General features: G+C 33.7%; 2 protein-coding genes across 2 annotated transcripts; both read right to left on the reverse strand.

Moving 5' to 3' along the window:
* LOC104720024 (CHD3-type chromatin-remodeling factor CHR7-like) lies at window positions 2,748-9,608 on the reverse strand. The gene is given in 28 exon segments (XM_019230656.1): window positions 2,748-2,832; window positions 2,937-3,219; window positions 3,322-3,449; window positions 3,649-3,753; window positions 3,824-3,908; window positions 4,032-4,106; window positions 4,242-4,344; window positions 4,477-4,609; window positions 4,754-4,951; window positions 5,080-5,155; window positions 5,268-5,380; window positions 5,526-5,648; window positions 5,750-5,816; window positions 6,078-6,247; window positions 6,523-6,661; window positions 6,768-6,865; window positions 6,987-7,135; window positions 7,250-7,349; window positions 7,458-7,508; window positions 7,692-7,799; window positions 7,899-8,060; window positions 8,164-8,300; window positions 8,377-8,472; window positions 8,597-8,811; window positions 8,927-9,100; window positions 9,263-9,301; window positions 9,303-9,412; window positions 9,495-9,608. Coding segments are annotated over 28 exon segments (3,423 nt in total). The 3' UTR covers window positions 2,748-2,760.
* On the reverse strand, window positions 12,293-14,004 carry LOC104720025. The gene is made up of 4 exons (XM_019230657.1): window positions 13,994-14,004; window positions 13,683-13,737; window positions 13,036-13,579; window positions 12,293-12,975 (listed from the first exon to the last, which is right to left on the reverse strand). The coding sequence occupies exons 1-4, from the start codon at window positions 14,002-14,004 to the stop codon at window positions 12,293-12,295; spliced, it is 1,293 nt and encodes a 430-aa protein (XP_019086202.1).

Consider the following 14,855-nt stretch of genomic DNA (forward strand, 5'->3'; position numbering starts at 1 on the left):
ATACTGAAAATTAGTTCCAATTAGTTGTCGCTGGTTTAAAATTATTCTACATTAATCGGGCTTAACTGTAGAATAGTTTTAAATCTACCTTGGCAAAAAAACAGTTGGAAACAATTTTGATACGTGTAGTAGTATGTAATAAGATATTGAGAATACGTATATAAAAGTGTAAAAGTGGAAAAGCTAGAGTGGAGAAGTTGGTATATGTTTGGGAGTTGGAGTAAGCGTGGGATTTAAAGGCTTCTCTTTTGTCTCCTCTTTCCCACCATTTTCCCTGTTATCAGCGGCTCCTCTCTTTTTCCTCTTTTCTCTTTTTGTATTTCCCATTTCTATATACATTACTACTTTGTTTCTTCATTTGATTTATACTAATACTATCCTAACAATAATGGTTGTATTTACTATATTTAGCGGAGACTAGAAAAATAAATGCGATCAAATTCATTCTAATTGATACGGTTAGGTTAGGGAATGAATGTTCTCTCCTAGTCCTCGTAAATCTAGATCAGAGAAATCATTAGTTTACATAACTAACATATGTGTGTGGCTTTGGGAGAGCTCTAAAGACATTCCTTTGGTTCACTTAAAGAAGATGATCATCAAATATATATGATTTTTTTTTCCAAAGCAAAAGGCATGCAAGGATTAAAATTGGCATTAACAAAGAGATGAGTGGAAAAAACTTGTTTATAAGCTGGTGTTTGGAGTTATTTCAAGTTGTGTGTGCATAGTTGATCAAGAGAAGTGTAGTTTCAATCTAGTTAAACTATATACTTTATCCAATGAAAAGAACAGGGGTAAGTCATAATATTGTTTTCCCTTAGTATGGTAACAACTTCAATTTGGTAATATTCTAGTTTATAAGACCATCTTCAATGGTTTTCCCTATTTTTTCTTCTATAATAGAGATGGGTTTTGGTCCAATGGTTTTCCCTATTTTTTCCTCTAAAAAAATATTCCAAATAGATACTATTTTTATTTTACAATTAACACTTTTTATTTTTTAAAATTGCAAACTAACCCATTTTACTTTAAATTTTGTAACACTTTTATAAAATTATATTTTACAAATGGTAGTCTCAATATTTTAAAATAAATATTTATACTTAAATTTATATTATTAGTTCTTAAAAATAATTATTTTATTTATTTTGGTCATAAGCAAAAGAAGTTAAAGATTAAGATGACTACTTTGCAAATAAAATAGTTCAACTCTATTTATAGAAGAAAAAATAGAATTCCTCTATATATAGATGAAAAAATAGCAATCTCTATTAAGACCATTTCCAATGGTTTTCCCTATTTTTTCCTCTATAATAGAGGTGAGTTTTACTCCAACACACCTCTATTCTCACCTCTATTCTCACTTAAAGCATCTCCAATGGTCTTCTATTCTCACCTCTATTTTTTCTCTATTATAGAGATCATCTATAAGACCATCTCCAATGTATATCTCTATTTTTCTCTCTAAAATAGAGCATTGTTTTGCTCCAATGTATTACTCTATTTTCAACTCTAAAATAGAGTTAGTGTAAAAAAAATAGAGGTGAGAATAGAGTTACTCTATATATAGAACAATCCTATCATTTTCTATATTTTAGAGTAAAATATAAAATAGGGTTGGAGCAAATATTGCTCTAAAATAGAGTTTTGACTCTAAAATAGAGTGAGGTTGGAGATGCCCTAATAGGAGTGAATTTTACTCAAATCCACCTCTATTTCACCTCTAAAATAGAGATTGCTATTTTACTCTATTTTTTCCTACAAAGGGTTCCTCTACAAATAGAGGAACTCTATTTTAGAAGTGAGAATAGAGATGAGTTGGAGTAAAACTCACCTCTATTATAAAGATCTCTATTATAGAGGGAAAAAAATAGGAAAAACCATTGGAGATGGTCTAAAATAGAGAATGTTATTTTTCCTCTATATATAGAGGAACCCTTTGTAGGAAAAAATAGAGTTCCTATATAAATAGAGGAAAAATAGCAATCTCTATTTTAGAGGTGAGAATAGAGGTGGGTTGGAGTAAAACTTACCTCTATTATAAAAGATCTCTATTACAAAGGAATAAATAGAGGACCAGTGGAGATGATCTAAAGAGGTAAAAATAGATATGGATTGGAGTAAAAATACTCTATAATAGAGTTTAGAGGCAAAAATAGAAGACGATTCGAGATGCGTACGATTATACGTACGGTTATACCTAAGAAACTATAATTAATGTCTGCAACTCAAGAACTGATAGCAATTAATAATTCCAAAGAAAATAGATTGTTGCCAATTATATTAGATTGTTCCAAATAGATTCAATAAAATGTAACTTAATTTAGCCCATCGATCTCTGCTAAACTGAGAAAAGTAAAAAATTCAGCCAACTCCCAAACAATAACGAAAGATGTAACAATGATTTTCGATGTATAAATCAATCATCATCCAACACAATGTAGTTACTCCAGGATGGCGAGCCCTCCCCCCTTGAGTACTCATTAACACTCTGAAAATGTGCGGAAAGGGAGAGAGATAAGTTAATATGTTGGTTCATGTCGTAACTATCGGCGAAAAGAGAAATGTGTTTCATATTACCTCCTTGTAAAGTTGAGCCTCTTCACCCCTGCCTTGCTTGTTGTCAAAGGCAACTGCAGAAATATCTTCTAAATCTGCAAGATTAAAGAAGCTTCCCAGTGAGGATCAAAATCTGAAGATTAATATCCATTTGTAACTGTAGAAAGTAAAAAACGTACTTATGGGCTCAGTCTGCAGCTACAGAGAGCTCGTTCCCACTGTATTCATCACCTTTGTTTCAGCTTCTGCTTCTCTAGCAAGTATTTTTTTCTGCAACCAAAGATCAGTAGTGATGAACAATGTAGAAGTAACATGTTAAGACAAAAGAATAATATTGAAGTTAGTGAGTGGGCGGCACACAAGACGTTACGTACTGCGTACTCATATTTCATAGCCTTCTCCAGTTTCGTAAATCGTTTTTCTACAAGGTTAGCAAGAATCATGGTCTGATACGAGTTTCTCTTCCCTCCACCAGCAGAAGCATTATTATTTCCCGCGTTACCAGTTGCCTGATTCAAGCTACTCTCTGGCAAGCCAACTTGTTCAGCACGACACGAAGTTACGAAAGGGAAAGGGAAACCCCGTTCTTTGCAGGCAATCTCTTCGACCTCTAACTCTTTGTCATCTATAATGTTCACCCATCTCCCCAATCCATGCCTATATTTATCAAATTTTCAAGAAGAGAAACAGCATATGATCAGCAAACAAAATGATTTTTTTTTTTTTAAAGTAAGGATCGTCTTTGAAAGGTTATCTTACTTATGAACAGCACGAATAATAATTCTGTCATGTTGTTCATCAGAAAGTGGTCCTCTTCTCAAACAGAACATTTTGACGATGTGGTCAGGGAAAACAGGTCCTGTCGGATGGTTGTCCATAAATTGACACTGTCACATTAAACATTGAGAAGCGATGTCAAACAAACAGGAGCGGACCAAACTAAATTTCATCAAATAAGAAACTAGGGAGGCTACATGCATTGGATCTTCTCAAGTTTTGGTTCTAGATACAGCTATGACCTCAGTTACTAATACTAACTAACTGTTAAAACTCTATCGACACTGGAACAATGGTAGACAGGCTTACCTTCTCCTTTACTAGCATCATTAAAGTCATGCTGATTAGCAGCTCCGCACTAACTATGTCTCCTTTGGGAACACCGTCTGCATAGATCATTGCATGCGGTAATAACTTAAAGAAAGGATAACAAAGAAAAGCAATATAATGTAAATATCTAAAATTACCACCAAAGACAGATTACTAGGATAAGTGATAAATTACCTGAAAAAGTTGGAGAATCATTGTTGGAATTTTCAGCAATGTGTTTCAAGAAGTGTACCCCATACCTGAGACAGAAACAAAAATTAATTTAACAAGTCGTTAATGATAAACAATTGGTTTCCGCAAAGAAATGATAAGTTTCTGTAAAGCAGCTGAAAGGGAAGATCAGAAATGGCTTAAGTCAATACGTATTAATCTCGTCATAGGTCTTCCGCCTTAAGGGATAACCATACTCCTTCCAATCAAAGTTTCCAGCTCCATACCTATACAAAAGTTGTTTTGAGACACTTCTGATACGATGATGCTTTGAGAGACACCAATGCACAATTCAGACAAGCAATCTTTTTTTTTTGTTGTTGTCTTCTCGTCTAGAAGACCTTATTAGAAAGAAAATATACCTCTTAAACGTAACTAAAAAGGCTTTCCTTTCAATCTCGTTAAAACCCAGCACCCTCAAAGAGGTTTCTTCGCCTTCCATCAAAGGTATTGGCTCCGAGTTATCTTACAAGCAAAAAAACGATTTGAAAAAATTACTCTACTTGGCAACCTTTGTATCCATGCACTGATGTCATAGATCAGTGATCGATATATTTGGAAATATAATAATTATAATAATAATAAAAAGTATAGTACCGCGAGCCCTTTTTCTGTAAGGCCTTCTACCCCTCGGGGTTTTCTGTGGAGCTACTTCAACTGCTTCCTCCCTCTCATCGGAGCTCACTTCTGAACCAGAAAACTCATCATCATCTTCTTCAGCATATTTCACCTAAGAAAATTAACAAAAAGAGGAAAAATTAAAAACACATTTCCTAAAAGATACTATGAAATCAATGTACGTAGTACATCGTCAGTTATTAATATAAGAACAAAGCAATTACAGCATGACCATGTTGGATCAAGAAGAGTATACCTGTTTGCACTTTCTTTTCCTCTTTCCAAGACCACTGAGCTCCTCAGCTTGGTGCACTTCATGTTTGTCTTTTAAAAGCTCTTCCCAATGACTTCTACTATCAGCAGTTTTTGCTGAAGACTTGTTTTCTATAGCTTGTGCCTCCTCTACTGCTGCAGCCGCAGCCTCATTTTCATCAATATACTCCAAATTGGCCACCTACATGAAAAAAATATATCAAAAGTTTGTATACATTAATTAGATATTATATTTGGAATTAATGCCACTGAATAAATGTGTCAATTACTTAATTGAAGAAAAATAAAAATAAGAGAAGCAAAGAAAACCTTGAAAGCCTTTAAGAAACTATTCTCCTCTTCATCACCCTCCTCTTCAGCATCTATACACTCACGGTCAAGCAACCTGCAGAAGCAAGAGAGTGGAGATAAATCATGAATATTCCATGCAACTAACGATGGTGTCTTTGAACTATTTATAGTTGAATCAGTTGGAAAGTGAAAAAAAGGAATATTACTTTTCGATAGCAGCATCATCATAATGAATTTTGCTAGAACTTTCTGCCTCATCATCATGTTTTTCACTAAATAGTTCCTTGGAGCCGTGCTTGACTATGTCATCAAGCTCATCCTAAATTTGAGTCATGAAAATAAAACAATTAATGATTAAAATCTTACAATAATTAGAATCAATAATCATGTAAATAAATATGGAACTGATTCTTAAATAAGAGACAAATCTATTTGGTAATAAACAAAAAAAAATATAAACATACTTGAGTGAGGTGGGGTTGTTTAAGTTTTCCCACCACTAGATGCTGTAGAAGCATCTTCTTTTTAGCTATGTGGATGATCTTTTCCTCCACAGTGTGTCGATGTACCAGACGGTATACGACTACCTACAGAAGAATACAATATAGACTCAATCAATCGTGATAAAGAAAAGGATGAAATTGCAAATTGATCCCACATTTATATATTGACGTGATGATAAAATTACCTTACTGGTTTGGCCAAGGCGATGGGCTCTCGCCATAGCTTGAATATCCACGTGGGGATTCCAATCGCTACAAAAACCAACTAAAAACAGTCAGTAAATACATCACAATTCACAACCATCATATATGCCTCTACAATAGTATATTTTTACCGTCGTAACTTAGAAGATCCAAAAAAAACCATGTTATTTTTTAAACAAAATTCCAACAAGCTTTGATAAATTAACCAGGAATGTGACTAATGCCTTTTTTTTGTCGTTTAGATTATTAATGCATTCAACTTGCTTAAAAAAAGAAAACAATTGATCTAACAGATATTGGAACTCAAACCTGTCATAAATGATGACTGTATCAGCTGTAGCAAGGTTTATTCCTATTCCCCCAGCTCTTGTAGAGAGCAAAAAACAGAACGGGTTAGAGTTTTCTGCATTGAAACGATCTATGCGTACTTGTCTTTCAACACCATCGACCTTTCCATCGATCCGTTCATAAGACCAATTCTGGAAAGTAAAAAGAAACTGTTAGGGCACAAAATATGCATATAAGCACAAATTGCAAAATATTAAAAAAAAAAGTTATAGAGCCAAGTAATATCTGGTAATCACTATGTTATTGTTCCTTGCGTTTTAAGATATAACAAGTAACTTTTTAAGTGGAAGGAAAGGATTAATTATATTATATCGCAAGATTTGCATAGCAACAACACCAACTGAACAAGTCAAATTAAATAGTCAATATAGGTCGACATGCACATAGGTATAGCAAATCAGACTACCTTATAACTGCAGTAATCCTGAAAAAGGTCTAGAGTGCGTTGGAATTGGGAGTATATGAGCACTCGATGCCCCTGCTCTTTGAGTTTGACCATCATTTTGTCCAACAGTTGCAATTTTCCGGAAGCTTCTAGGAGTTGTCTTTAGCACAGTTAAAAAATAAATCAAGCAAAAGTCAGCACAAGGACTCCACAAAATACTGAAAAAGAAATCAATCCGTTAAGATTTGTGATCGATGAAATGTTACTTTAAATCTTTATCTGCGTTTTCAAAAGTTGGCTCAACGCCGTCTAGCAGATATGGATGAGAGCAAACTTTTCGTAATTCCATTAGCACGTTAGCTACCTGAAACATTTGAACCAACACGAGTTATATCCTACCAAATACAGTCGAAAAGGTTCCTAAACCAAAACGATCATATGTTTACATCTGCATAAGCACAATCATATATATCAACAAAACTTACTTTAACACCTCCTTTCTTTGCCAAGATTTGATAATTACGCGTAAGAACAGCTTTGTACAAATGTTTTTGCTGGCTGCTCAGATCAACACGCAAAATGAGCTCCTTCTTAGAGGGCAGCTCATCCTCCTTTAACACGTCTTTCTTTACCCCTGGAATAACAGTAAAAGCAATATTCACCATGGTTAACATTATTGTATAGCTAGCTATTCCTTCGTGAGAGATTTCGCCTGCGACTTATAAAAAAAAAAGTTTTTGGTTATTACTTCTAAGCAGATGCGGTGCCAACATTTGGTGGAGTTTTGAAATGTGCTCCTCTTGATTTATATATTTATAATCTTTTTGAAACTCCTCTAAACTCTCAAACTGCAAGCATGAAAAGGAAAATAGTTAATAAAGCAAGCTATGCTAATTAATAGCTATTTTAGTGGATATACTTATATTATATAGTATGTGTCATCTTTTGGGTAATACCTTCGTCTAATCAAGAAAATTCATGAGAACGAAAAGTTCATCCAAGTTGTTCTGAAAAAACACCGAATCTAATCAGTAGTGATACAAAAGATTTTATATTATGTGTATATAATTAATAGCATATTATGTGTTCCGACTTTATATTTTAAGAGGTCATAACTTATAATGTTGGATATAATTAAAAAGATTTTTCGTTGGGAAATTCAAAGAACCAAAATCAACTAATTAACGAACCTGAAGTGGTGTTCCGGTCAGCAGAACGCGATGCTTACTCGTATACTGCTTCAATGAAGAGAACAACTTTGAATTCATATTTTTCAAACGATGGCCTTCATCAACAATCTAACAAGGTGAAAAAATTGATATTGTAATTAGCAAAATATAAGATATAGTAAAAGAAAGTCATAAAGAATTAGAGTATATATCATTCAGATAAAATACCATGCAGTTCCACTTGATTGGTTTCATAAATGCTGTGTCGCCGTTAATCATCTCATACGAAGTGAGGAGGACATCAAACTTAATAATATTATTCCCTATAGGGAGGTAGAACTCATGTTCCCTTATGACACGACGTGCTTCGGAAGTACCAGTGTACATAACCTACATCGTAAAAGTAAAGAACCTTAATTAATTAACAAACAACAATACATATACCATATTACATATGCATGATGTGTATTCGAAACCGAAACAGCGTACATACCACATTGAGCTGTGGAGTCCATGTGGCAAATTCCCTCTCCCAGTTACGGAGGGTTGAGAGGAGAGCAACAACCAGATGAGGAGCTAAGTTTTCCTCGAACAGAGTAGCCAAGAAGGCAATACCCTGTATTGTTTTCCCTGTAGCGCCACGTATTAATTAATACCAGCATAAAATGATAAAAATTAGCAAAATGTTTTCTTGAAGAATTCATACCTAGCCCCATTTCATCCGCAAGGATTACATGAGTTCCCTTGGACCATGAATACCTCAAGAAATTAAGCCCTTCGAGCTGGTACTTATGCAGTGTGCCTTCAAAACACAAAAGATAAAAATAAATCACGAAATTCTAAATAAAAGATACCAAACAAGAGGAACAATGATATAACTACATAAACTTGTATAAGAATAGTTCAAGAGATAGTAGTCTAAATACCTTTGAGGAATTCAGGAGTATGATCGAGCCCTTTGAATTCCATTTGATCTCTCTCGTTTTCGACATAATTATCTCTACGAGTGCCAGAGTTTATATCCTCAAACCTTTGAATTTCGTTTTGGAATGCTGAGATGTCTGATTCAGCTTCCCAGTAAGTTTCGTCGTAATTAAGTCCTTTGAACTTCACCAGATACTCTTTTCCATCATCTTCTTCCCTGCATCATCATTAAGAAACCAAGTGTCACATTTTTATGTAGTGAAAAAAAAATACGAGAAATATGATGAACACATGAAAAAAAAAACGAAGGAAAAGATTTCAAATCACTTAACCGGCAAGCAAGAATCCGGTCAACAGTTGTCCACTCAGGAGCAATGGCAATAAACTCATCACCTCCGTTGTGACTGATGGTATTGTCCATCATAGCGTTAAATTTGTTCACCTTTGCCTTTAATTTTAAACGAGGATGTGACTTGTAAGCCTTCTCGAATTCCTGCTCGGTCACCCTGTCATTGGAAATTAAAAGGATAATAAACATTAATAATATATATTGTCACTTGTTATCAGATAAGATGACCAGACAACAACAAAAAAAAAACACCAAAAACATAATAATTAACGTCCTCTCAAACATAATAAACCTGATATCCGCAAAGCTATGGATTTACCAAGAGCAGTGTAAGTACGATAACCGTTTCCACTTCACATTGTTTCACAAGAACTTGGCCTGGTTCCCCATTTTCAGAATCCGGATCGTTAGATGCCATAGGACGAAATTCACGGTTCAAGATTTTATCAATCCCGCCAAGAGTACATACCTTATAAAATGGATAAATAGTTATAGATTTGTAACAGGAGAAATATATAAGATATATAACATTTGAGACAAAGACTAATTACCTCTTCGTTTTTTCGTTCTAAATTTTCATCATTGTCTTCGTCCATATCGTCCATGGTGTAGATCGGTTTAGGGCCTGATCTAACACGTAGTTTTCTCTCACTGGAGGTGACCATTTTTCTAGAAAACAAAACCATCAAAATAATTCGGTCAGTAAACTCATAAATTTTTAGACAAACGTAAAAATCACCTAGCTTAAAGAGTGAAAATAAACAAAACTATAGCCAAGCTATATATGAAAAAACCACATCGATTATGTCACATCGTTGTTTACTTAGAAATTCAAAAGCGAAAACTATCCGTTTTTCTAGATTGTGTTCAATGAAAAAAGAGTAAAGAGAAACAATAGTGGATAAGAAGAGATTGACGTTAGGATTATTGGGTTTTGTTGTCGGAGAAATCTTCTCAGTAAATCTAAGTCTGACGGAGGAGCGTATGAAATGCAGCAAATGCAAGATTTTTATGTAGTGGTGAGAGATTGGGATTTTATGTAGGAACTTAAACCATTAAGATTCTGCGGTTTAAAGAAAAGTTTGTACCGAACCATTTAAGATAAAAGACGAAAATAATCACATACCGAATCTGTAAACCATAAAAAAAATATTAATGTGTTTATTAATTTTCCTTGTTATTGGTCAAACATATAAATTCTATTCTACATGTTTATTTTATGTAAATTTCCTAAGATCTACATCTTTTGGAAAAGGAATAGGAAATTTAAGATTTTTTTGTCTAAATGGTTTGACCACCCAAATAAATTGGTTAGATGGATTTATATGGTGAGTATCTTAAGAGATTTGTTTGATACTAAAAAATTTGGTCTTAGTTTCAAGAGAAGACATGCAAAATGGAAAGTGTGAAAATGTTATATAAAGTAAAGGGAAGTAGTGATAGATTTGATGAGAGTAAAGACACATGATGTGTTAAAGGAAAAATTATATTAGACTCTTGTGATTATAATGTTACAGCTTATGTTCTCTTATATACACATAAGATTTCCTAATCTAAAATAATATAAATGTAAATAATATAGTTAGATAAATGTAAATATTCCTAAACTATATCTTCTACATTCTTCTCAATCTTCATAATTTACATATTCTCGGGTTTGTCATCTCGACCGTCGATCTCGGTCGATCTCCGTTTCACCAACTCCCAATACCTCCGACAAGCTTTGGTAACACGGGTGAGATTGGACAAGTCTTCAAAATAACGGTTTTATACCGCTTGGCCGTCAGGTCATCATCGACGTTTATACATGGTCGTAGGGTTTAATGCGGCTACAATACCCAGCCGTTAGGTCAGCGACGTTTATACCCAGTCGTAGGGTCATCAACGGTGTTTATACTCGGCCGTAGAGTCATCTTCGTGGCATTTATACTCAGCCATAGAGTCAATTCCTTAGGTTATGCTCGATTAAGCAATAAACCCATAATTAGGATAAACTTGGTGAAACATCATCACCATCAATCTTCAAGAAACTAACAATTATGCTAGTCAAACTCATATCAACTTGGCCAATCAATGGCCAAACCAATAAAACAAGCATCCAACATGCTTAAGAATTATCATCACCGAACGAACCCATAATGGTTCATGTTCATATCCACCACCCACCATGAGGAAAAGAACACGTCTTCCTCTTCCTTTTTCCTATTTTTTTTTTCTTTTGACCAAGAGGCCCAACACCGCCGTACGTGTTGGCTCATATTCACCAGCCAAATCATGGCCACGCATCAAAAGACAACACACTCACGTGTGTGAAGACCAAATTCCAGAATATATATATATTTTTTTTTGACAAAAATCAGAAAAAGCTTGCATAAGAAGCAATCGATAAAAGGTCAAAGAAATTGTAGATTTTTCTTTTTTTTTTTATAATAAAGAAACGATGAAAAATTGATAGAAAATTATAGAAGCAGAAGCAAACGAAAATTCTAACTCATAGTAATAGAGATCCATAGAATCAACTGCTCTGATACCATGATAGATTTGATGAGAGTAAAGACACATAATGTGTTAAAGGAAGAATTATATTAGACTCTCGTGATTATAATGTTACAGCTTATGTTCTCTTATATACACATGAGATTTCCTAAACTAAGATAATATAAATGTAAATAATATAATTAGATAAATGTAAATATTCCTAAACTATATCTTCTAGATTCTTTTCAATCTTCATAATTTACATATTCTCGGGTTTGTCATCTTGACCGTCGATCTCGGTCTATCTCCGTTTCACCAACTCTCAATAAGTAGAGAGTTGATGCATGCAGTCCAGATTTAAAGTATTGGAACATTAAGTAAAAAAAACTTCATCCTATTGGTCACAAGCAAATCACTATCCAGTAGGAGGATGAAGGTTTTTTTTTACTTTAGTGTGCAATACTTTAAAGACAGATGACATGTACTTTGTTTAGTTGATAGATTTTCAGATATTAAGAGGTGATTTGGCAAATTAAGGCTGCAAATGGTGATTAACAAACTGAACTAGCTGAATAGGTTGAATAATGATGGGCTGAATAAAAATGAGCTGAACCATCAAAATGAGCTGAAGGAATTGAACGAGCTGAAAAAACTGCAGAGAAATAAATTAGTATGCTAAATGGTGACCATTAAGTTGAATAGTTGAATACAAAAATATAATATTAAAAATCTATTTATAATAGTATCAGAAATTATATATATAACTAAATTATATATTTAAATATAAGAAATTAAAAAAAAAAAACTAATATATTATTAATTTATATTTGGAAATAAATATTTTATTACAAAATATTATATAAAATAAAATCTAACGTTGCTGACGAACACTACGTCGACTTGCAGACCATATTTGCTCAGCAATTTGATCGCGGACGATCTTCATATAATTTCCATCGTGTGTTTCTTCTTCCACTCTAATACCTTGATCATCATTCACATCATCATTAACATTTTGCTGCCCATATGAAACATCACTATCTTTATCAGCTTCTTCAAAGTCATCATCTTCAATATTATTCTTGCGAATAAAATTATGAAGTCCCATTGTAGCAAATATAACACGTCTTTGTATTGCAATATTATACCTTGGAAATTCATTTAAAACTCTCCATTTTTTCTTCCAAACTCCAAATGTACGTTCAATGACTGAGCGAAGGGATGCATGCCATCTGTTAAACATCTCCTTGCTATTCCTTGGTGGCTCACCATAGAAAAACTCTTGTAGATGATACCTTGTGCCAACATTACTTTGCTTTCTATACGGAGCCAAATATCCACGTTTGTTGGCATAACCAGAATCTACAAGATAGTATTTGCCTTCCGCAGGGGTAGGAAACATAGTATCATCAGGAATCGCTGTTGATAACACACGCGCATCATGAGCTGATCCCGCCATACCAACAAGCAATATGTAGAAAAGCATATCAAAGTCGCACATTGCCAAGACATTGAGACTCGTACTTCCTTTGCGGTTCACAAATCTAATGGTTTCTTGTCCTGGAGTCACCATAACAGGTACATGAGTCCCGTCTAAAGCTCCTATGAATCCACTAAAGTAAGGCCAATAGCGTTTATCTCTTTGTAGACGGTTTGATATAGCTTCAAGTTCTTGGGTAGTTCTTGGTCGTATGTAGTCCACAGCCATTCGTTCCATTGCTCCAAGAACTTCATGAAACTTCCGACATATTGTTTCTTGTGCATGACCAAACCTTAGACCAATGTCACCTTGAGAGTCATTCTGGCCACAAATCATAAGAAAGATTGCAACACTCTCATCAACAGCCATATTTTGAGTGTCTTGTAAGCTATACCTCCCTTGTAATATTTCACACAAACGCTGAAATGCCACTGTATTCATTCGTACAAGCTTTCGACATGAAATTTCACTAGCATAGATTTGCTTTCGAATCATGGCCCATCCACTGCCTCTATCTTGAGTTTCTGGTTCTTTGCAGAAGAATTTGCCATAATATTCCATCAATGGAGAAATGTCGGTCTCTAAGATTTCAGCTTCTTCAAGTAAAATCAGTTCAGCTATTTCTTCATCTAATAGATTTTCAATACCTCTCAAATGTAATTCTGCAATACGAAATACCTAGAAAAAACCAATGTTGAGATATTAATATATATACATATACGTATAAAATTGTTTGACATATATATATATATATATAAAATTGTAGAAAACAAAATAATACCTTAGAATCCTCCGTAGCTTTAGAACTTGATGATGGACCAGCCTTTCGTTTATTTCTGATTTGAAAAAAAAAAACACCATTCATTCTAAACACCATGATTGCTTCACTTGTTTTACTACTAATAATTAAATGTTTATTTGATGGATATTTAAAAACTTGAACTTCTAAATGACAAAGATACAGCAAGTTAATGAAACCAAACGAGAAACTAACACTAACTTAAAATAGCGTTTGCTAACTAATCAAGTCACTGAAACTAAACAATAGGAGTCTAATACAAATCAAAATACATAGGGAGCTAGAGATATTACCTTTCACTCATGACTTCGATTGTTTTTGATAAGAAAAGTTAAACCAATATTTTTGTGAAGATAAAGCTTGGTGAGAGCATTGTGTATTTGTAATAGGGACTGATTTTACGTACATGAGTATCTTCTATTCGTAACAAATTATCTAATTGAATGGATTTAGTTTTTGAATTTCCTAGATTCTCTAAACAAAAAAATATTGAACATTAATAATTCATGTAAAAGTTAATTTTCCAAAAGAAAATAAATAAATAAATAGAATTCGTCAAACATTTGTTTGTTACATTATTTCTTTAAATGATAATTATAAACTATAAACATAATAAAGATAATTAAATAATTAAACAGATTTATTAGATAAAAAACCATGAAAAACAAAATTATTCGATTACATTCTTTTATTAGCAAGAGCATTAAAATAAAAATAAAAATAAAAATAAAAATATTAAATCCTAGAAGGCTAGAACATAGAACAACAACGAACGCATGCATGTTTCGTTTATTGAGTTCGGGGAGACAATCCAAGCAAAGTCGAAAAGCTAGTCCCTGAAGAACCATCAGACATTCCATATCCGGGGTATAAACTCGTCGAAGCATTAGCATTTATTCCCGCCATTTGTGAATGAGTGGCTGGAACATAGGGAGTTGTGAAGCTGCTTGTACCTCTTAAATTGATATTATCACACGGATAACCATATCTATCAACGCCAACAAGCTTTTCCAAGAAATGAATTTTGTTCTCTTCATTCCGTAATTTCATAAATCCATCACGAACGTCTTCGTCGTTCATCAACAACCTATTTGCTTCCCACCAAAACTTTCCCATTGGTTCAATGGCCAATATTTCTAATTCAGCCAAAGCATC

This window comes from Camelina sativa, chromosome 10 (assembly GCF_000633955.1).
Source record: "Camelina sativa cultivar DH55 chromosome 10, Cs, whole genome shotgun sequence".
Lineage (NCBI taxonomy): Eukaryota > Viridiplantae > Streptophyta > Magnoliopsida > Brassicales > Brassicaceae > Camelina > Camelina sativa.

Excerpts from the sequence above, each read along its gene's own strand:
- LOC104720025 (XM_019230657.1), bottom strand. Across the intron at positions 13,580-13,682 it reads AAGCTACGGAGGATTCTAAG|GTATTTCGTATTGCAGAATT; the intron begins GTATTATTTTGT and ends GGTTTTTTCTAG. Across the intron at positions 12,976-13,035 it reads ACGCTATTGGCCTTACTTTA|AAACCATTAGATTTGTGAAC; the intron begins GTGGATTCATAG and ends CTCCAGGACAAG.